Genomic DNA, 23,711 nt, shown 5'->3' with positions numbered 1-23,711 from the left:
TTAGTCCTGGGTAATTTTAATCTTGCCTTTTAAGGTCAAAAGTGGCTCAAGAATTTATGACCACAATTATAACTTTGAGTTTCTTCCAGATTTTTATGGGCATGATCTGGGGATACACATTGACCTGGCTTTTATTTTGGAGCAGATGCGACTTGAGTTGCTGCTAAGATACATTTCTATTCTGTTGCCTTGGATCTGCGTATGCTGGACATTTGATGACCAAGCTTCTTTTTGTAGGGAAGTTTATGAAGAATGTGGTAAGGCAACAGGTACAGAGAATCCTGGAAGAAGTACAAATGCTATAGATACATAAAAGTCAGGATTCATGCCTGGGGATAAAATTTAAACTGCATTGGTTGCCCTCCTGGATGGGTTTTGGCAGCACTTAGATGAAAGGGTAGTGTGCATTCTCATTTTGTTACACATTTTAGTGACATTTGATACTGTTGAGCACAGTATAGTTCCGGCCTGCCTGTTAGATTAGGAGGCATTGAAACACATTTGTTCTACTCCTTCCTGTGTAGAAACGTCCAGTCAAAGATCACAGGTGAGAAATGTCAGCCCCACAGATGTTCCATCATGTAATACACTCCAAAGCTAGGGTTTCTGTCTATCTTGTTTTATACCTTACATGAAGCTGCTGGGAGAGGTCTTGCATTAGTCTAGGACAGTGATGGCGAACCTTTAAGGCACCAAGTGCTCAAAGTGCGCATGCGCACCCAAATTGCAAGGTGTGGCTTAAATTCACATTTGAGGCTTGCATCTTCTCCCTTTGTTTCCAGGTTGTTCATTGGTACTTGAGGGTGGCACTAGAGATGTACCTTTCGTATGATTATCATACTAATTTCTCAGTCAGGCAGGGAATCAATAATATGTTATTTTAGTAATTCTTTTCTAGATTCTGCTTCTTGCTATTTATTTAGGATATAATTCTACTTTCTGATCTGTTTTTCTTGTTGATGAATGTGTGAGAGGTAGGAGACAGAAAAAGATATTTGCCTTGGATTAAATTATGTTGTTAACATATTGCTGTCTGCTTTGCATTCTTTAAAAATAGCCTTTAATTAAACACAAACATGGAAAATTCACAGATATATATAAAGATACAAATAAAGTACTTTTTAAAAAGAAAAGTTCCTAACAGTTTCAGAGAACGATAACCATATTTTGCTATAATGGGCCATAAATAGTAAGCAACTCATTTGTATATCTCAGGTAACATTTGATCTTTAGTCTATTGAATAACTCAGGTCATAAATGTATCTTTTTGAAGGACAAGTCTGTTGGCAATATGAAGAGTTGCAGAGAAGAGTCCACTATTCCTGTTCAGCCGTTAGTTTTCATGTAGGCTGTGAAGATCTGAAAAAAATCAGATTAAAAAAAAAAACAGGAAAAATCATCAGAGACCCAGTTTGGTCTAGTGATTAGGGCATTAGACTAAAAAGCTGGAAACCATGACCAAGGCAGTTCAGGTCCTGCCTTGGTCATGAAAGTCAGTTGGGTGACTTTGAACCAGTCACTCTTTCTCAGCCCACAGGGTTGTTGTGCAGAAAATAGGAGGAGGGTATGTTGGATATGTTAGCTGTCTTGAGTTATTTGTAAAACAATACAGGTGGAATACAAATAAATAAATAAAATAAATAAATAAATAAATAAAATGGAAAAGCTGTATTAGTTAATTTGTGTAATGACGTATTCCCAGAATAGAGTGAATTTAGGATACCACAATTGAATGAAGTTTTTTGTAGTTCATAAATAGGTAAAGACTTTCCCTGTCCGGTTGAGTCCAATTCTAGTGGGCGATGCTCATCTTTGTTTCTTAACCGAGGAAGCTAGCATTGTCCAAAGACACTTCTGTGGTGATGTGGCCAGCATGACTATATGCCGACATGCACGGAATGCTGTTACCTTCCCACCAAAGTGGGTACCTATTTATCTACTTGCGTTTGCATGTTTTTGAACTGGGGCAAGGATGGGAGCTCACCCCATCACACCGTGTTTATAACTATTTACAAATTCCCAAGTCTATTATTTGGGCTTCTACTTTTAAGAAGGCTATTTCATTCTATTTTGTGTAGTCTTATCTGATATTAATTCTCTGGATTTAAGCAGCAACAAGTCATGTTCAACCTCTGTTGGTTTTGCTAAGCAAAACCAATATTTTCTGGCTTTCTAAGAAAACAGCAGAGAATGGATCTGATATTTCTGAAAACATTTTTGGCAGTCACTCATTCAAATGCTAACTAGACATTGGTCAGGTGCTGCCATCTGCTGAGATAAACTCCCCTTCAGTTTAGTGTAAAAAATAGGGTGTTTGCCTGGTTGCTGGATTATTAAAGGTTGGAATGATCAAATCTAGAAAAGAGACCTTGAACCTGGCAATTTGTTTCAGTTTTTTAAAAGATCTTCAGTATTTGTGCCCAAAGCATTTGCAGTGGGATTTCCAAATGAATGCTGTAGCAAAATGGACTATGTTTCTTTGATAAAGTATTATCCTTTCTATAATAAAAGGGGGCCAAAGGTTAATCATTCCCCTCTAATATGTTATCTCAGAAAGTTCTGCATGCAGTTTTTCCTGCTCTGCAAAGACTGAAGAATGTGAATGTCCTTTGTAGAACTGAGAGGTAGGAAAAGGAATGTGTGAAAACAAAAGGGAGCAACAAGCCTAAATAGGAATGTGAGAATGCAATAGCGGTGAAATCCAGCCAGATCTATCCGGCTTGCACAAACCGGTAGCGCCGGTGACAGGAGGCTTCGCCCATCCACTTGGACATCATTATGTCCCGTTTTTTACCCTCTGTGCATGTGCACGGTTCCATTCCCAAACCAGTAGCGAAGGTAAGTGGATTTCACTGCTGGAATGCAGCTATGGATTCTTGAGTCATTGAGTTACAATTCCTTTCTGACTGATATTAGGAGACAGTTAAGGCCACTTAAGGACATCTGCAGAGAGATGGGATAATTGGGATAAATGTGTGGAGAAGTGGGATTACGTCTAAACTCAGGGATGGGCAAACCTTTTTTGCGTTAAAAGCAGCAGTGCTAATTGATTGTGTGAAAAAAGGAACAATGCAAGAAATAGGAGTGGAGCTGAAAGTAGGACAAGATACTATTTCTCGCTGTCCTCTCTTTTCTTTTTCTGATAACTCTACTTTTGACCTACTTCTCTTCTTTTCCTCAGTATCGTCTCTTCCCAAGGAGAAGGATGGGTAATGAAAGAGAGCTCTTAGCCAAAGTCTGCAGTGATTCTTGCAGAGGACTGTTGAAATGAGGCTTTGGGGCACGTATCCTAGCTCAAAGGAGCCAAGAGGCTGAACATGAACTAGAGAAAAAGGATTTGCCTGGTGGTTTACTGATTAAAAGTGAAGTTCGTCTAAACCAGATTGAGCTTGGAATGTACTGGTCTCTGATTGTAATGCTGTAAAAGAGCGCAAAATAGCTCTAGTCCATTGTGAATTAAAATGTGCTGTACAGTTAATACCACAGGAGCTTAATTGGACAATTCACTGGATTAAAGCTTATAAATGGACTAGTTTGAGATAAATTTAGCTGTCATTGTGGATCTCTTCTGGTATATTGCCAGTGCCTCCTAGAAGACAAAGAGTTTTATAGTTGTATAAAACAAGGGAAGTTACTGTCATAAGTTTTTTCTTCCTTAGGACATGGGTAGCAGAAGTTCAGCAGAGGAAACTAACGAATTCTGGCATTTTAATGCTGGAAAAAGTTACCTTTCAAATGTTTATACTGTATATGAGTACAGTTTAGATTTATTTGTTAATTTGTTAAACATATTTCTTTGTTGCAACAATCAAAATGATTAGGCAGCTTACAGAGAAAAAAATACAATATCAAACATACCCAATTTAAAATAAGATAAAATAAAAATACAACCACACTACAAGTAAATCCAAATGCATGTTTCATTTTATTGTTATTTTTACTAGTTGTTTGGGCAATAATTTTATTCATATTCTGGGAATGAGCATATTTTTTTTTTCAAAAAGCTTTCCCCAACCTTCAATAAAGAAAATCAAAGCTGGAATAATTTTGAAGTCATCTTAGTGTCAGCAAGATACTAAAATGCATATGAGTAAATTTAATGTTCGGTAGTTATATTACAAATGTAGTTATTTGTGTTTGGCTCAAACTTGTAAGGAAGTTTGTATGGCAAACGTAGTTATTTGTGTTTGGTTCATACCCTGTTTCCCCTAAAATAAGACACCGCCTGATAATAAGCCCAATCGGGCTTTTGAGCGCATGCGCTAAAATAAGCCTCCCCCAAAAAATAAGCCCTCCCCAAAAATATTTAAATGCAGAACTGGAAATCAGGTAAATTGGCAAGAGGAGCCCCGTCTTGCTCCACGTGCCCCAGAATAATAAGACCTCCCCGAAAATAAGGCCAAGTGCTTATTTCTGGGTTCAAAAAATATAAGACAGGGTCTTATTTTTGGGGAAACACGGTACTTGTAAGGAAGGATAATACTACTGACAAAAGTTTCAGATGGATGTTCAGAAACATATTCAAAAAAGGTTGCTTATGAATCAGGTGATTGTCCTCAAGGATGGTAGGCAAGCAACCATCTAAGTACTATTGCTATATAGGAGACGGGATACTTTACAAAGAACAATTTTGATTGGCTTCTTTCTAAGATATTTGCCATATAAGAATTGTTAACTAAACAGTTTGCCACTGTGGATGAACATTTTGGACATTTGCATATAGATCTTTATTAGATTACGGCTTTCTACTGTTTGAGGGCAAATTTATAATGTTGAGAACATATTATGCATACCTTTGCAAAACATCTTCCATTCATAAAACACTCATTTTTCAGAAAGCAAGTTGAGATTATTCTCTTTCTTCAAACTTAATATTGCTATGTTGGCTGGCAGGAGGGCTTATTTTCACAAAGATCCTGAACAGCAACGGTCTATCGTTTTGTTTTCTAAAAATGCCTCTGGTCCCATAACTTATTTTATGGGAGTTAAAATAATTGTGGCTGATGCATTACTTTATGAGGATAAAGGCTGTGACTTGCTATCTCCCAATTTAAGATGTGATTCTAGACAGCCTGACAGCAGATGTTGACCTATGTCATGCATCACAGTAAGTATCTTAACCATAGTTCAGTGGACAAGCTGCAGCTGCCTGGCTTCACAGGATGCCCTTGGCCAAAAATTGTGACAAGAAACTCTATAGCAATAATGTTGCAACCCTTGTGACTTTTTGCAGAACTTATGAAGGCCCCCTTCTTATCATCACCATATACAACAACCACAGTCTCTTTTAGAATGTATTGCAGTTAACTGCAAACTTCCTCACAGCTCTGAAAGGGAACAGTGTGACTCATTCCAAAAGATGCGATTGTGAAGAGGCTCAAGGAGAAAGGACGGCTTGCTGTAGCAAAGCAAACAGCTGGTTGCCTTCTGCATTTGCAGCTCTTTGAATGTGCATTTTTCTGAGAATAAATGAGAGGATCTGAATCATCAGATGGGAACTGGTGGTTGAGCTCCAGTTCTGACTATGGAACTGAGAAACAAAATACATTTTAAAAAATGATGCATATTGTTGAGAGACAGCCTTGGAAATTTTAGTTCCTTGTCTCTGCCTTCCCATGAATGGAAACAGTTATAATATCAGTTGTAACTTCTAATGGATTCTAAAAACATGCATAGATTTTCCAATTGTTAAAGGAATGGAGGTCACTGTTCCATATTGGTAAAGAACACAGTTGTGCTATGTCACTTCACCTTTCTGTTCTGTGGACCGAAAGAGTTAATTTTATAGTTGGCTAATTCTCCAGATAACAATCATCCCTAGCCCAATTATATATGAGAATGTAAAGGTGCAATAGAGCTCTCTCTAGTAGGACCTATCTTAAGAATGAATCGCTGGTTGCTTCATAGCTGCCACAGTTGAATAGTCAAAGAGAGATTTTCACAATAAGTTGTACATAAACTGGGTGGTAGTTTGTTTCATCATCATTTGTTGCTCTACTAGTACAATGTGTTCGAAACTGAATTCTTCAGTTTTGTCCTGTTTTGTATGTATGCTGTGCTTCTATTATCATTTTGTAGTTAAAGGCTAAATTGCAATGGATATGGATGGATATATACAGGTAGTCCTCAACTTACAACCATTGATTTAACAATCATTTGAAATTTTGATGACACTGAAAAAAGAGAGCTCGTACTTACAACCATTGCCGTAACCCGTCATCACATGATCAAAACTCAGGTGCTTGGCAACTGACATGTATTTACATCCCGATTCACACAATCACCATTTGTGACTTTCCCAGGGGCTTCTGACAAGCAGTCAATGGGGAGAGCTTGGTTCACTTAAGGACCATAGGATTCACTTAATGATCACAGCAAAAGAGATCATAAAATTGGACATGACTCAGTTGACACTTGCATCACTTAGTGACAGATGTTCCGATCCCAATAGTGGTCATAAGTTAGGGACTGTGTGTTTTGTGTGTGTGTGTGTGTGTGTGTGTGTGTGTGTGTGTGAGAGAGAGAGAGAGAGAGAGAGAGAGAGAGAGAGTAATATAAATAACTTTGTGGAATACAAGCATGGTGTAGTGGTTAAAAAGCTGGACAAGGAACAAGGGAACCCAGGTTCTAGTCTCTCCTTAGCCACAAAAGCCAGCTGATGATCTTGGGGCAGTCATGTCAGGCTATAAGACTGTACAATAAACTGGTGAAGAACAAACCCCTCATTGCATTATGTATTGATGAGTTTGCTGTGAGAACTAGGGAAGCACAGTGCAAACGAACAAACCCTGTAGTGAAGCAGAACAAACACTACGTAAATGAATAAATCACTTGATGAGATCACTTGATAGTTCTGATGAATAGGTTCTGTTGACCCATTTTCTGATGTTCTGGTATCTTGCGATGTACTATGTGCTGGATTTAAAATAGTTGTTCACTTTTTATGTGTGAATCTCCTGATGCTGTTATTTAAAAAATTGCATATATGGAACGAATCAAACAAAACAAGAATCACAGTCATACTTATGAGAAATTCTAGGATTGTTCAAAAAGCATAAAGATAGCTGCAAAAGTAAGTCTTGAGCACCCCTGTGGACAGAAAACCCACAAAATTGTACTTTCCTTATTGCCTTTTGGAAAATGTAATTGCCAGGATTCCTGTTCTGATTGCAATATATTTAAAGGGAATAATTAAATTCTCTCCCCCCTCCCCAATAGCTCACCCTTAGTCCCTGGGGAATTTCTAGCACCTTGTAGGAATGTTGTACTTCTTGCCTTCTATCTAAACTTGGAGATTGCTGTAAAATGGTTTGACGTATTGTTAAGGTGTTTGCCCTGAGCAATGAATAATTTATTAGTGGAAGTCTATTAATGTAGCCCAGTTGTTAAATATAAATAAACTATAACCATAGTCATTTTTAGCTATAGTGCTCTTTTTTAAAAAAAAGTTACCTCCATGGTTTGGATTTTGAGAAGTGCTGAACTTGTGTTTATGTGAAATAGATCTGAAAATCCAACCAACTCTGTCTTAAATACAAGTTATTTTTCTGGATTTGCATAAGAATGTTGCCAATTCTTTTGCTGCATAGTTACTTAATGGGAAATTCGTGTGAAACAGAAATAACAACCATTTGTCTTCTCTCTCTCTCTTTATTTTCCTTGTATCCTTCGCAACAATTTTCAGCAGGCAGCCTCGCTTCTCTTGTGATTCTTTCCAAAGAGCCTGCACATTTGGCAAATGCCTCAGTGCCGTATGGGAGGTGGGTGGAGAGGATTTTGCTGTCATTCTTTCAGCTGAGCTTGTTGACTTGCTTCAGTAAGTAGCAGGAAGAGCTTGAAATGATCTTTCTGGGAATACATTGAAAACCGAATGTACTTCGGAATTTCTGTTCCGAATGAAATAGCTCCATTTGGTAAATATTTCATGGGAAATATCTAAATGATATTTCCCATGAGTTAAGGTTAGCAGTACAGAAAGAAATGGCTTGCTTGTGTCTTTCATATGGATTGCAAAATTAAAGAATGGTCAGATGTAGCACAAGTAATGTGCCTGAAGTATAAAAATAATGTTTGAGCATTCATTTCCTTTTACCATTTGTGACCAATTGGAATAAGATGCATTTTTCTTCATTTTAGCTATTTTTGCATGAAAGTTCATCAGATCTCTCTTGGAAATATGTGGGAAACTTTTATCAAAACATTTTTACCTGTATACAAGGATAACCATGGCTAGAACCATGGCTAATAATGTTAATATTGTTTCCATCTTTTTCTAGAAAACCAACGGCAGAATTAAGTGATTGTAACCCCAAAGGTTTAGAAGACTTTTGGAAGACTAAATCTTGTTTCTACAAGATCAGAACTGAATTAAATGGCTGATAAACAGATTAGGTAAGAGCTTTTTTCTGTTCCTCTCTTAGCTATTGTCTCCTTTCCTTTGTGTTGTTTCCACACAGTCCATTTTCTTTATCTCTATCTCCAAAATACATCTTCCTTTTGCCTTTACTTCTCTTTTCCCTAATCTGTCTTCTATATACTCATTTTCATTGGCCATTGTATTAAATGCCATCTAGACAGGCCAATTTCTCAAAATTGGTAAATTTAGAGAGATTATCCTATAGAGGTGTGTTGTTGTTTTACATCTTCTACATCTGTAGATGTATGGTTATAAAGGAGGGTTTCTGAATACGTAGTAAGTTGAAATTTTGTGTGAAATGCAACTTGTATATTTGTTTATATGTTATAGTTCCAGGATAAAAATAGGAGGAAATTGTAGCCTGTAGCTGCAATACAATAGAAGATTATTACAGTATCTATATCAGAATGATTTGCATTGCAAATGTGCATATTTGTTCACTGGATACAAACGGGAAGAGGCATAGCCCTCCAAAGGATAATATAACTAACAGGCAAGATTGATAGAAAGATTAAACGATGAAAAACTGTAGAGGGGGCAAGATGAAGAGGAGTTTATATGTGTATCAGAAATATTGATAGTCCAGGCCCTTGTATATATACTTCTTCCAGTAGAGGAATAAAATGGTCATTGAAATAAGATTTGAAATTATATAATATATTCCTTCAGTTTCTCTAGATTTTTTTTTTAAAATATCTTTGTTGCATATTACATGTAAAGTAAGTCGATCTTTTCTGATGGTCAGAATGCATATATATTGGGATACGGTTATCAAACTATATCCCCAATATAGTAATATTACTTATGGCATAGCAATTTCTTTAATAAACCACAATATTTGATATTGTAAATGTTTGCAGTTGATTCATAGATAAAATGTGATTTTTATAGGATTTAAACTGTGACAGCCACTTAAATACTGGATTGATTTGTGATGTCACAATAATAAAGGATGCTTAGGTATGTTTGTTTTAAAAAAATCTCTTAAAACAGAACTGAATTCCTGCGTTCTGTTAAGCAGATACTTGGTACGCTATTACAGACAATGTTAACATGCTCTGGTGAGTTGTCTAGGCAATGGCATGGATTTTATTTTTCTGCTTTGTAGAATCCCTAGGAATCTAATTTTCAGTAAACCCCTGAATTCACTACAAGATTAATCTGAACCCTGGAACTCAGTTGATAGCTTCCAAAATCTTGACCTACCTTTTATTTTTTATTTCTCTTTGTTAAAAGGCATTCTGAGTATAATATTCTATTCTGCTTAGGTCCACAATTATCACATTCTTTTTCAAGAATGGCTCCATTTAATTTTCTCCCAAGACAAGCATTATGGATCAACTTTTGATCAGACAGTGAATGCAGTTTTGTATCAAGGGATGTTATGATTATGATTTAAAGCATAGACAAGTGGTTTTTAATTCCCTTCAGAGAAATTCAGTGGTAGGTGGGATTCAAGCAGTGGGGGATTTAATAGTGTATGAGGCCACTCATTCTCTTTCTCTCTTTGTCTTTTGTTGTTGCCTCCCCAATACTTCTCCTTCCCCCATAAAGAAAAGTAGGATAGGTTTGTCAGGAATCTGAATTGTCTACTTAGAGTTGACTATAAGTATTCAATTTTTTTTTATTTGATTTATATGCTGCCCTTCTCCGGAGACTCAGGGCGGCTTACAATGCATTAAGCAATAGCCTTCATACTTTTGTATATTTATACAAAGTCAGCTTATTGCCCCCACAAACTGGGTCCTCATTTCACCTACCTTAGAAAGAATGGAAGGCTGAGTCAACCTTGAGCCTTGGAGAGATTCGAACCAGCAGTAAATTGCAGGCAGCTGTGTTAATAACAGGGTGCTTAGACCACTGTACTATCAAGGTGCCATCCCATCTAATGTTTTTAGAGAAGAGTTCTTTATCATGGTCTCTGAAAATCATATTCAAGAGTGATATGCCTATTTAGAGTCCCACCCTAAAACTTAAAACTTGGCAGAAGTTTCTACAACCTGCCCTCTAACTCGGCATGTCTTATGGTAATTTTATTGTTCATTTGTATCTACTGCATTAGTCTTAGGAATTTGTTTGTAGATGTTGGTAGGTGTTGTACTAGTTGTAGGGTGATGGGCCCCTACCAGAACTCTAGAAGGTTCTGAATGGGATTTTACATACACAAATCACCATATTTATAAATGTACAGATGATCACAAGAAGATGTGCAGTTGTAAGAGAATTAAGAATTCTTTGTACTGGTACCTTTTTTGATTGGGATAATTTTTAGAAAAATGCATATGAAGATTCTTTAAAAGAACTATAAATACAGAATTGCATGCTAGTCATAAGCAAATCTTAAACAGTTTCTGTATTTGATTCAAGCATCAAGTGTTCAAAATGAAACCAGTATTTTATTTCTTTTCATCTTAAATTTAGGCTCATATAAAGATTAACAGCTCTACATTGTATGCAGGAATATTTTCTAATCAGTTGTATAAGATTTGAGCAACAGAATGGATTCACGCCAGAATATATACTCTTGAGATGTTTTTCTAATCTTCTAAATTTCCAAGGTGACCCAAGGTGGTTTAGATGGTATAGCGGCTGATCTGGAGGAAAGGTCATATTTTATAAAGCCCATATTTGACCTACAAACTCCCACATTTTGTCTTGTCTTACAACTCCACATGATACACCTCCAACTGTCTGTCTTTTGAAAATCCTCAGAGTTCTTTAACCAACTGCCTGTATTTGCTCTCTTGTCTCCCTCCCTCCCGTCCAGTAAACATTCTTGATACAGGCAGAGCAGAATATGCTACACTTTCTGAGGCTGGTATCTTTTCTTTCTCCCTTTTAGAGATTGGCCTTCTAATCTTGGCCATTATGTTTGAAAGTCAAGTCAATAATTCTGTTAAAACAAGTATAGCCATACAGTTCTTATACTGTTGGAGAACTTGTAAGGATTCTATACATCCTTTTTTCTTTTTAATTAAGTATGATAACCATGGGATTCCTGTAGATTTGATGGTTACAAGCTTGTCTGAGAGTTAACTCTCATTGAATTCAATGAGATGTCTTAACTGTAAACTCATCATTCAAAGCACCTAACAATCTTGGTGATGTAGCCATATCATTAGTAGAAAGTCAAACTTGACTGAAGGAAATTCTTATCTGTTTGAAAATGAAAAACTTTAAGGGTTTTATAATCTTTTATATGGTTTTATACATTACATTTAATGTGATTTCTTGAGGTTGACTTAACATATAGCTATTGTGGGTTGTAAACCATAACATTTCATCACCATAGTAAAGTAGGAGAAGCTATCATTTTCTAAATTCTTAACCTCTGTGGCATTGCGGAAATAAATTTGAGAGCCAAGTTTTATATACCATGGGAGGGTAGATTTTCAGAAATGTTACAAAAAGATTTCTGAAAAATAAAGTTAAAGGAAATAACTACACATACAGAGAACAGAAAATGTTCTTGAATTAACAGGGATAGGGTTTGATCGGTTTTGAAAGAATTAAATCCTTTGTAACACAGTCAGTTTTCAGTGATAAGTTCCCCCCTTTATCAGATATAGTCCTGATTCAGTGGTTTCCAGTTTATGAAACTTGCTGTGAAAGTACCAAAATCTTTTAAGATGCTGCAGCCTGGCATTTATCTACATTTCTCTTGCCTTTTGTGATTGGTTTGCTATTTTCTTGGGAATGAACCCCTGTGCTCTCTCTCTTACAGTTTACCTGCCAAGCTGATCAATGGAGGCATAGCTGGGCTCATTGGGGTCACCTGTGTGTTTCCTATTGACTTGGCAAAAACACGTTTACAGAACCAACAGAATGGCTACAGGATGTACACCAGTATGTAAGTATCCCACAGATTTAAAGAGAAAAGAAAGCACTATTATTTTTTAATCACTTGTTCCTTTGCGTGAATTGCTTAAGTAATATTTGCACAAAAATCCTGTGGAACTATTTACTGAGATTCTCCAGGCTGCATATTTTTAGTAGAACCTCAATCTGAAGATAGTTTACCAACACTACATCGCAGTGTTTTGGTTAATTGAGGGTTTTTTTAGAGCTATTATAGTAATTTATAATAATCTTAAGAGCTGGGTGCCTATGAGAGACATTTCTGCTTTATCGCTAAAATAGACATAACCCATTTAACCCATTGGGTAGCTATAATACATTTTTAATATATAATAAATAAAATAAAATAATCATGGAAGCAATCGTTCTAGCCATTGAATCCAACCCTGCTTTGTGCAAGAATCCATATTAAAGCATCAGTGATGGATAAGCAAATCTGGTGTTTGCCATTCACTATTGGAACACTTGTAAATGCACATGTAGTAAGTAAACAAAGAAATTTGTTTATTTATCAGATTGTTATACTGTCTTTATTAAATTACTGAAGGCAGTAAACATGTATAATATTCTTTCCTCCTTGTATTTTCCTCACAATAGAGATGGGTTTTTCCTCACAACTATGAGAGATGGTTGGGCTGAGAGAGTGTGACTGGCCTAAAGTCATCCTGCTGGCTTTCATGCCTTAGGCCGGATTAGAATTCAGAGCCCCATGGTTTCTGGTGTTGCCTTTAACCACTAAACCAAACTGGTTCTCTTACCCTCTCTCAGAGTAATTAATTCAACTGTACTAGGAAATCTTTCCTCACATTCAATTAAAATCTCCCTTCCTGTAACTTAATTGATCAATATTCTACTCTCTAGGATGATTCAGCATAATTATTTATTTGATTAGATCCCTATTCCCTAACCCTTTTCTCTAGGAGCTTTCATAGGGATGTCCTTTCCTTCTGCCCCTGCAACAACCCTGTGAGGTAGGTTGGGCTGAGAGAAAAGGTCTGGCTCAGAGTCATCCACTGAGTTTTCATAGCTAACTGTGGACTGAGCTTGGATTTTTTCTAGGTCTATTCCAACATATACAAATAGCTAATGACCGTCTTCTGTCTGACATCCTTTCAAATCCTTGAAGAGTACTATCAAATCCTATTCACTGTTTTTTTTTCTTCTCAAAGCTAAACATTCCCAATTCCTTCAGTCTCTCTCATCAGACATAATTTGTCATCCTCAAGCCTTACCAATTTGTCTGAATCCTCCTTACAGTTAAGTGTGCAGAACTGTACACAGTATCTAAGGCAGAATTCAACAACAGTCAATGAAATGAAATGTTAGTTTCTTGTGACTTGGGAAATATACTTCTGTTAATAAAGGCTAACATTTCATTTGCTTTTTTGGGCTGCAATCCTATTAAGATAATCTTATTTCTGTCATGTGGGCACTTTTTTATTCATGCTTTCAAATCAATTTTGACTCATCATGACTGCCTGGACAAGTCCCTGCAGTTTTCCTGGCAAGGTTATTTTTAGAAGTGGCTTGTTCATGCCTTGTTCTAGGGCTGAGAGAATGTGACTGGCCCAAGGTCACTCAACTCACTTTGTGCCTAAGACAGGACTGGAATCACAATTTCTTGGTTTCTAGTTTGGTGCACTGATCATTACACCTAATTATTTTATCCCCACCCCCTTTTATTTCACCTACAGATTTAATTTAATAAGTATTCTCTCCACGTTCATCCTCAAGTCATCCATAAAACTATTAAAAAGTATGGAGCCCAGGGCTGAACCTTTAGCACCTCTAGTCTACTGAAGAACAGTTGAGCTCTCTCTGAGTACAATCTGGAACTAGCTGTGCATTAGTATACTAGATAGCCGTGACCCATTGGGTCAACGTTTCAGAGATATTTTTCCTTATCAGATTCCTCAATGCTTTCAATAATGGCAGAGCTTCAAATATACTTGAAAAGTTCTTAAAAATTCAGGGAAATATTCAGAGATGTATCTGCCTTGAAAGTAGCCCCTGATTGTATAACACAATCAAACATCAGGAGCTGAACACAGTAAACATTTTATTACATTCTGTACTTGCCTTTCCAAATATCTATTTTATGATAATTTTTACATGCTCGTGTGATGAGTACTGTAATCAACATGCCTAAAAGATATTGGTTGGATGTGCCAATTGAAGTCGTCATCCTTTTATATCTGGACAAAATAGAAGGATAAAAATTTCCACTTTGGCCTTGGAAGATCTAAGTTCTATTTCCCACTTAGTCATCAACATAAGATCACTGGGTTTATTTTGGGCTACTCATTTCCTCAGCCTGATTTATCTCCCAGGATTATTGTAGGATAAAAACATTAAAAACATCATTCCATTGCTTGGGTATTGCCCTTTCATGTTTCAAGCAGCAAGGTCATTGAAGGATTAATGCAGTCTATACTGACAATCAAAGATGGTTAACCCACAACATGAGAGAAGCAATGGAATGGGAACCTTAAAAAGCGCTTTGTTTGTTTGAATCTGTTGACTACAGTTACCCTGACACATGCTCTGGTGACAGATGGGAAGATAAATTTCAGGCTGTTAAACAAATTACATTATTACATCAGGTATTTCCAGGCTAGAGAAAAATGGTCTTCAGGCTTTATTATAAAACTGATTTTGGAGATCGTCATCTCTTTGCAGTTATGAGCTTTTTGGCACTGAGGAAAATGGTGAGAGATAGATGAGAAGAAGGATCTTTGTACACTGCTCTGTCTTTCTTTCTCACCTGGCTTCTTGTTAGTTAACTCTGCATTTATGAGACAAAGGAAACTTAATGGTTTTTTTTTTCTTTTTTCTCTACCTCCCTCCAAAATTGTCAACATTCTGCTTATATTCAAGAGCCTGTCTTCCAACAAGAGTCCCTGCTGAATTCAAATCTCTCACAAATAATTATTCCGTTACTACAGAAATGGTCAACCTGTAAAATTATTTTTTAAAGAAAGAAATATCCTGCTTATAATATATAGGATTTATCTAAAATTAGAACACTTAGCATGCAAAAGATTTTTGAAGACTACGTATTTGAAGTCTATTCAAGTATGAAAAGAATCATTCATCAAGGTTATATGACCCAAAGTTTCAGCAAATAGGTGGCTGGGGAAGCACTTTGTTTATGGCTGTTTTTATTTAGCTTCAGATGTTTCTCAAAGGAATTGATGTTTCATATAAAAATAAAATTATTCTTGAGAGTGAAATGCTCCTATTCTTCATTATATCTGGACCTTATTTTTTGAAGGGGTTCTGTAACTCTTATCAAAGGGAATCTGTTTTTAAACAGGTTGAAACAAGAACGACATTCTGGCACTAGTATAGTGTTGTTAAGAGTGTTTTCCAATGTAGGTATGTGCTGAGGGGAATCAAGAGATGGCAAGTGACAAAATGTTCACTGTGACATCATAATGCAAACCCTATAATTTACAAACTTGTGTTCAATGTCAAGACATACATTAGGAAAGGGGGGAGTTTGTGTTGTAATGTTGAATGAAGAGTTTGTCATTGGGTGCCAACTAGCTGAGCAATGCTGTCAAATTGAAGCATGCCTCAGGATGACTTTTCATGCAATTTACAGCCTGAACAAGTACCACTATTTCCTTTCCTTTCCCTGCACTTGACAGCCTGGCATCTAGATACTGATACTGTTGTCACAACCTTTCCAATCTGTTTTCTCTCATATATGCTGTATTGCAAGTCCAGTCAACTGGTTATGTGGATGGCAGTTGCTGTCCCACATAAGGAGTATCCTGATTTTGAGAAGGCTGAACAGTTTTGGTCGCCACAATGTAAAAAAGATGTGGAGACTCAAGAAAGAGTGCAGAGAACAGCAGCAAAGATGATTAGGGAATTGGAGGCGAAAACATATAAAGAACAGTTGCTGGAATTGGGTATGTCTAGTTTAATGAAAAGAAGGACATTGGGTAATATGATAGCAGTGTTCCAATATCTCTGGGGTTGCCACAAAGAAGAGGGAGTCAAGCTATTCTCCAAACCACCTGAGGACAAGACAAGAAGCAATGGATGGAAACTAATCAAGGAGAGAAGCAACCTAGAACTAAGGAGAAATTTTCTGACAGAACAATTCATAAGTGGAACAACTTGCCTCCAGAAGTTGTGAATGCTCCAACACTGGAAGTTTTTAAGAAGAGATTAGAGAACCATTTGTCTGAAATGGTATTGGGTTTCCTGCGCGAGCAGGGGGTTGCACTAGAAGACCTCCAAGGTCCCTTCCAAGTCTATTATTCTCTTTTTTTAGTATTTTAATGACTAATAACTCTTTGCTTCATCTTTTCAACAGGTCTGACTGCCTTATTAAAACAATCCGGTCTGAAGGATATTTTGGGATGTACAGAGGTCAGTGTTTCATTTCATTGTCACAAATAATTAATTCCAGAAAGAAATCTTACTGAAAATGTTGCATCTAGATTAGAGGTTGCTAGGCTTTAGCATAAGGCTGCTGTGCATTTAACTGCTTTATAGCAATTAGTGTTTCTTACCACTGAAATGCGGTGATTTAGAAGGGATTCTAGGTGGCAGCCAGGAAAAAGAGTTTAATTTTTCAAGTGTGAAATAAAGATCAACAGGCATTCCTCTAGGAATTACAACTCAATTTTTTTTGTCGCCACATAGGTATGAGAAAACTTTCTATAACTTGCATCAGGCTGGCAATTGGAAATATAGATTTTTTAAAGAAAATGTTAATTCAATTTACTTTCATTAATGTTAATCACAACTTTAGAAAGCAAATTAACCTGAATATATTATACACATACCATATCTTGCTAAAATCATTTCATATACCTACTATATTTGTTGTTATAAAAATTATTTATTAAAAAAAAATGTTGACTTTTAAAATTTTGTCCAGTTTCCCACATGTCAGTATGGACAATAATTGAGAAACAGCAAGTTCCTGAACTTAATTATTGATGTTAGAAATGGTGGAGGGTTTGTTTGTTTTTTTGCTGTTGCTGGTATCCTTATGATTTATATTGACTGTTTCCAAATATAATTTGATTGCTTATTTGTACCCTATGACTATCACCGTTCTGCGGTGGTTCTCCTCCTACCTCTCTGACCGGTCGCAATCTGTGTTGACAGGGGGGCAGCGGTCGACCCCGAGGCACCTTGCTTGTGAGGTGCCACAAGGGTCGGTCCTCTCACCCCTTCTGTTCAACATTTATGTAAAGCCACTGGGTGAGATCGTCCGTGGCTTCGGGGTGGAGTTCCATCAGTACGCTGATGACACCCAGCTGTACATCTCCACCCCAGACCACCCCAACGATGCCCTTGAAGTGATGTCCCAGTGCCTGGAGGCCGTGCGGGCCTGGATGGGGAGAAACAGGCTCCGACTCAACCCCTCCAAGACCGAGTGGCTGTGGCTTCCGGCGTCCCGATATAGCCAGCTGACGCCATCGCTGGCTATTGGGGGCGAATCACTCGCCCCCACGGAGAGGGCTCGTAACTTGGGCGTCCTCCTGGACGCACGGCTGTCTTTAGAAGATCATTTGATGGCCGTGGCCAGGAGGGCTTTTTATCAGGCCCGCCTGATACGCCAGTTATGCCCCTTTCTAGATCGGGACTCCCTACGCACAGTCACTCAGGCACTCGTCACTTCCCGCCTGGACTACTGCAACGCTCTCTACATGGGGCTCCCCCTGGGGTGCACCCGGAGGCTCCAGCTGGTCCAGAACGCGGCCGCGCGGGGGCTTATGGGGGCGACGAGGCGCTCCCATGTGACACCTCTCCTGCGCGAGCTGCACTGGCTCCCGGTGGTCTTCCGGGTGCGCTTCAAGGTGTTGGTGACCGCCTTTAAAGCGCTCCATGGCTTAGGGCCGGGGTACTTACGAGACCGCCTTCTGCCACCAATAGCCTCCCACCGGCCAATACGCTCGCACAGAGTGGGCCTCCTCAGGGTGCCGTCCGCCAGACAATGTCGACTGGCGACTCCCAGGGGGAGAGCCTTCTCTGTGGCGGTGCCCACCCTCTGGAACAACCTCCCCCCAGAGATACGTACAATAACAGACCTCCGGATTTTTCGTCGGGCCCTGAAAACCCATTTATTTCAACAAGCAGGGCTGGCTTGAGTTAAATTTTAAATTGATTTTAAATTGGGTTGTTTTAATTTACGGCCAAAATATTTAATTATTTTAAACTGTTTTTAAATTTTGTATGTTCTGTTTTTTACTTTGGCTGTTCACCGCCCTGAGTCCTATTTGGAGAAGGGCGGTATAGAAATAGGAACAAATAAATAAATAAATAAATAAATAAAATAAAATAAGTGTTGTACCTTATGATTCTTGATGAACGTATCTTTTCTTTTATGTACATATGTACATATGCATATGCACCAAGACAAATACCTTGTGTGTCCAATCACACTTGGCCAATAAGGAATTCTATTCTATTCTATTCTATTTTTTCTGGATAAAATCTTGTGACTTTTTACAACCTCATGAGAAACTGAAAACTGGTAAATGAACATTTTCTCTTCCCTCTGCTTGCCGATCTACTTACCATACATCTGTTAAAGCTAGAAAGGTTTTGCAGCAGTAATGACAAAAAGAAATTTAAGTATACGGAGCAGAAGAAACACATTATCCATATTACATTAGCTAATTTACCTTCTGTCTATCTTGGCACACCTTCATTTAACGGTATAGTCTAAGATTAGAGGCCCATATTTTCAGTTCAAAGAGCTATAAACCTTGAAGTAATTCCTGTAATGAGAAGGGTGTAGCTACAATTGGAATCTCATTTAGTTGATAATACTAGAGATTTGCAAGAGTAAACATTTTTATCTGTTTCTCAGAAGAGGTTATGCAGCATACCAGAGTACCATAGCTTACTCTGCAGCATTGGACAGCATAGATAATGTTACTTTTCAGATTTGATTACATAAATTCCTGTCCTGTTTTAATGATCTTTGAAACAATGCTGCAACAGCTCTTTTGTGGCTTCTCAGAAAGGGAAAACAGGGAGTGGCATTAGAAGTAAAAAGAAAGTAAAAAGTACAGGTTGTCTTTGATTTATAGCCACTTGCTCTGCAGCCATTTGAACTTTACAATAGCTCTGAAAAAAGAGACCTACAACCAGTCCTCAAATTCACAACCCATGACAGCATCCCCGTGGTCATGTGATCAACATTTGGGTGCTTGGCAACAGGCATGTATTTATGACAATTTCATCATTTTGGGATTATGTGATCACCATTTGTCATCTTCCCAGCTGGCTTCCAACAAGCAAAGTCAATGGGGGAGGCTGGATTTGCTTAACAACTCCAGTGATTCACTTAACAACTATGGATAAAGTCTATGCATAAACTATGCATAAAGTCATGCATGGCTCACTTAACAACCACCTTGCCTAGCAACAGAAGGTTTGGTCAAAATTGTCGCAAATCAAGTACAGATAGGCCTTCATTTACAACCACAACTGAGCCTGAAATTTCTGTTGTTAAGTGAGTCATTTGTTAAGTGAATTTTGCCCCATTTTATAACCTTTCTTGCCACAGTTATTAAGTGAATCGCTGCAGTTGATAAGTTGGTCACATGGTTGTTAAGTGAATCTGGCTTCTCCATTAATTTCGCTTGTCAAAAGATTGCAAAAGGTGATAGCATGATCTTGGGACACAGCAACAGTCATAAGTATGAGCCAGTTGACGGTCACTAAATGAAATACTGTAAGTTGAGGTCTACCTGTACTGCCTATAAGCTCACTGGAATACAAACAACAAAGCTTGAACTGGGCCTTCTCTTGTAAGTGTGGGAAATCCAGAAAAGTAAAAAGTGAACACTTCCTTCCTTTTTAGAAAATGCTGGATTTCTTTGCAGCCTCTTATGCATCACCCTAATCCTATTTCTGAATAGCAGCTCAGAGACTGGCAGGTCATCCGTTCGGACCATCTTGTGAATAATAATTGCATGAAATTTCCCACCAGTTTGCTCAGCTTCTTCTCCCACTTTCCTTTTGGATTGGGAACCAGCCAAAGAACTGCCTTTGCCAAGATGTTTCCATAGCACAGAACTGCTGCAAAGCAGACCGTGCAAGACAGGCAGCTGTCTTACTAAGAATAACTTCCTCCTCATCCCTGGATTTGTAGTGAAACGGGCAAACCATTTCTAGCCACTGGGAACAAAGTGAACTTTTCTTCCATTCAGTATACATGTATTGATCTACTTTGTGCGCTCTCAAAGTGCCATTCAGGGACCTGCAAAACAGCCAATGCCAGACCGTTTTGATGTAAAGGGGACCCAGCTTTGCTTAGGATTTTCATTTTGTTTTTGTTTTTTTACCTTGAAAAACGCAAATCAAGGCAAAAATTGGCACAATCTTGTTCTATTCCCACACATACATTCCGTGATGTTGCAAATATGTAAATTAGGAAATTGCATACTTTATTTTAAAGAATAAAAGAGAACAAATATGAATAGCAATATTGCTTTCTAATAGCAATAATTCGAAACACACATACAATGTATTTTCTTTGAACAGAGTATTTGGCCAGTTCACAAATTTAAACAGTGTTTAGTCATTTCAATTAAATTTACAATTTCTATATTTCCTTTTTGCCATATTTATTCTTCATCTATTTTTAAAAAAAACCAATATTACCCTTCATCCTCATCTCTAATCTTAATCAAATTCAATTTTTCCCTTCTATTCTATATTATACCCCTTCCCATTGCCATCTATTTTTATATTCATCCTCACATTGGTTAATTATGTAATATTACAGTTGTTTAATACAAATTCAACATTTTAATATAAATCAGTTATATAACTATCGTTTTTGTATATTAATCAATATGAACATGAATATTCCAATTATTTCCATGCCATCCAATTTCTTACAAATCAATTAATTATATTTACCAATAATAATAAACCAAATAATTTCCCCCATATATTCCTCCAAACCACAACTTAACCATTTCTGCTTTCAACACAATATACAATTAATAGTATCTCAATTATTACAATTCCCTAGTTAAATAGAGCTTTTTTTCTTTTGTGTTTTAAAATCTTGAACTCTCCTCTTTTGCCCTAAATTTCCCATTGTTTGCAGTTTTGCACCTACCTTTTTTGGTGAGGAAAAAGAAAAAGAAATCTATCTCTGCCTCGTTTTGTCAGTTGCAGCAAAGACCCTGCTTTACTTTCAGTTTCGCTTTTTCAGCATAGCTAGAAGGGAAAAAATCTGCTCCAGCACTCTTTGCAGATAGCAACAGAGCCCTGCGCAAAACAGCTGAGAGCAAATCAGCTGAGAGTCGGGAGGCCGATCTAATCAACTTGTGCTAATTAACCAATGCTGAAGCTGAAGGGGCTGTTTTTTCTTGCTGTTTGCTTGCAAGGAGGTAAGTGCTGTGAGGCACAGGCCAAAGGGTGGGGGCCACCCTCCTTGCCACTTAGCCCCCCCCTGCCACCCCCCTTGCCTCTTACCGCCCCTAAGGCATTCCACCGCCCCCTAGGGGGCGGTACCACCCACTTTGGCAACCACTGGCTTAACTACTTAACTACTTAACAACCGGTTCTACCGAAGTAGAATCCCACCACTGGGTCTACCCATTTATTTTTGCAGGTGTTGGTCTACTCTTTTGTTTTCTTTTAACACTGATCAGCTGTAGGGCAGCCCTTTGAAGTCCCGCGGCAGCTGCGAGGCCAATAAAATTATAAAAAAACACCGAACCATTTGTTAAACTGCTGGCTCGCCCACCCCTCGCCCAGTGGTGCGGAAGGGCGGGGCAAGGGGTGGGGCGAGCCAGCAATTTAACAAATGGTTCGGGCGAACTGCCTAGAACTGGCAGAATCCCACCACTGGTTAGAATGCAGTAATGCAGGCTAATTCTGCTGACTTTCAGCAGTTCGATCCTGACCGGCTCAAAGTTAACATAGCCTTCTATCCTTCCAAGGTCAGTAAAATGAGGATCCAGATTGTTGGGGGACAATAGCTGACTCTGTAAACCGCTTAGAGAGGTCTGTAAAAAGCACTGTGAAGTAGTATATACGGTAAGTGTAAGTTCTATTGCTATTGCTGAGACAGCAGAGCTCACTCATACTTAAACCTTGAAATATCTAAATTTGTAGGCAAGATTTTAAAATCATCTGTCTGGTGGCCTTCACTTTCTCTTGAGGGTCCCTTGGTGGTCTTAGCTTAATGGTGGAAACAGAAGAATCAGAATAGATGACATCATAATATAATGATTTGCCACTAGTTGGCAACCCCCAGGGCATCTTTAACATTTTTAACAACTTGTGTTGTTATTAGTTGCAAAGTCGTGTCCGACCCATCACGACCCCATGGACAACGTTCCTCCAGGCCTTCCTGTCCTCTACCATCCTCTGGAGTCCATTTAAGCTCACACCTACTGCATCAGTGACTCCATCCAGCCACCTCATTCTCTGTGCCCTCAATCTTTCCTTGAGTCCTTCCTTCTCATTAGGTGGCCAAAGTATTTGAGTTTTATTTATTTTATTTATTTATTTTATTTTTCATATTTGTATACCGCCCTACTCCCGAAGGACTCAGGGCGGTGAACAGCCATAATAAATACAAATACATATAGAAGTTAAAAACTATTAAGAAACAGATTAAGTAATTTAGGCTCAAAGATTAAAAAACATCCAAATTTATCTAAAGAGGTTTAAAACCCAATTTAAAAGACAGTTTAAAAGCCAATTAAAAAGGGAGAGTTAGGCCAGACCAGCTTGTTGGAATAGAAATGTTTTCAGGGCTCGGCGGAAAATGCGTAAGTCTTGGATGTTTCGTAACTCCGGGGGAAGCCCGTTCCAGATGGTAGGTGCCCCCACAGAAAAGGCTCTCCCCCTGGGGGCCGTCAGTCGACATTGTTTGGCCGACGGCACCCTGAGGAGTCCCTCTCTATGGGAGCGAACTGGTCGGTGAGAGGCTATTGGTGGCAGGAGGCGGTCTCGTAAGTACCCTGGTCCTGAGCCATGGAGCGCTCTAAAGATAGTAACCAAAACCTTGAAGCGCACCCGGAAGACCACTGGGAGCCAGTGCAGCTCGCGCAGGAGGGGGGTTACATGAGAGCGCCACATTGCTCCCATTACCACCCGCGCGGCCGCATTCTGGACCAGTTGGAGCCTTCGGGTGCTTCTCAAGGGGAGCCCCATGTAGAGAGCATTACAATAATCCAGGCGTGAGGTGACAAGGGCGTGAGTGACCGTGCGTAACGAGTCCCGATCCAGAAAGGGATGCAACTGGCGAATCAGGCGAACCTGATAAAAAGTCCTCCTGGCTACGGCCGTCATATGCTCTTCAAAAGACAGCCGTGAGTCCAGGAGGATGCCCAAGTTGCGAACCCCATCTGTGGGGGCCAACGACTCGCCCCCAATAGTCAGAGATGGCGCCAACTGACTATATCGGGACGACGGAAACCACAGCCAC

The 23,711-nt window shown here is 38.5% G+C and overlaps 1 protein-coding gene across 1 annotated transcript in view; it reads left to right on the top strand.

Annotated features, from left to right (window-relative positions):
* SLC25A22 (solute carrier family 25 member 22) overlaps positions 1 to 23,711 on the top strand; it is a 65,731-nt gene that overhangs the window by 19,156 nt on the left and 22,864 nt on the right. Inside the window, exons 2-4 of the mRNA XM_070957390.1 lie at positions 8,277 to 8,391; positions 12,141 to 12,266; positions 16,605 to 16,660. Of these exons, the coding sequence (XP_070813491.1) occupies positions 8,372 to 8,391; positions 12,141 to 12,266; positions 16,605 to 16,660 (202 nt within the window). The 5' untranslated portion in view covers positions 8,277 to 8,371. The remainder of the gene's footprint in view (positions 1 to 8,276; positions 8,392 to 12,140; positions 12,267 to 16,604; positions 16,661 to 23,711) is intronic.

The sequence above is a fragment of the Pituophis catenifer genome, unplaced genomic scaffold, assembly GCF_029215685.1.
Source record: "Pituophis catenifer annectens isolate HBS135680 unplaced genomic scaffold, rPitCat1.0.hap2 SCAF_1, whole genome shotgun sequence".
NCBI classification, from domain to species: Eukaryota; Metazoa; Chordata; class Lepidosauria; order Squamata; family Colubridae; genus Pituophis; species Pituophis catenifer.
The sequence above is the reverse complement of the archived record's forward strand: the minus strand, read 5'-3'. Positions and strand labels throughout refer to the sequence as shown.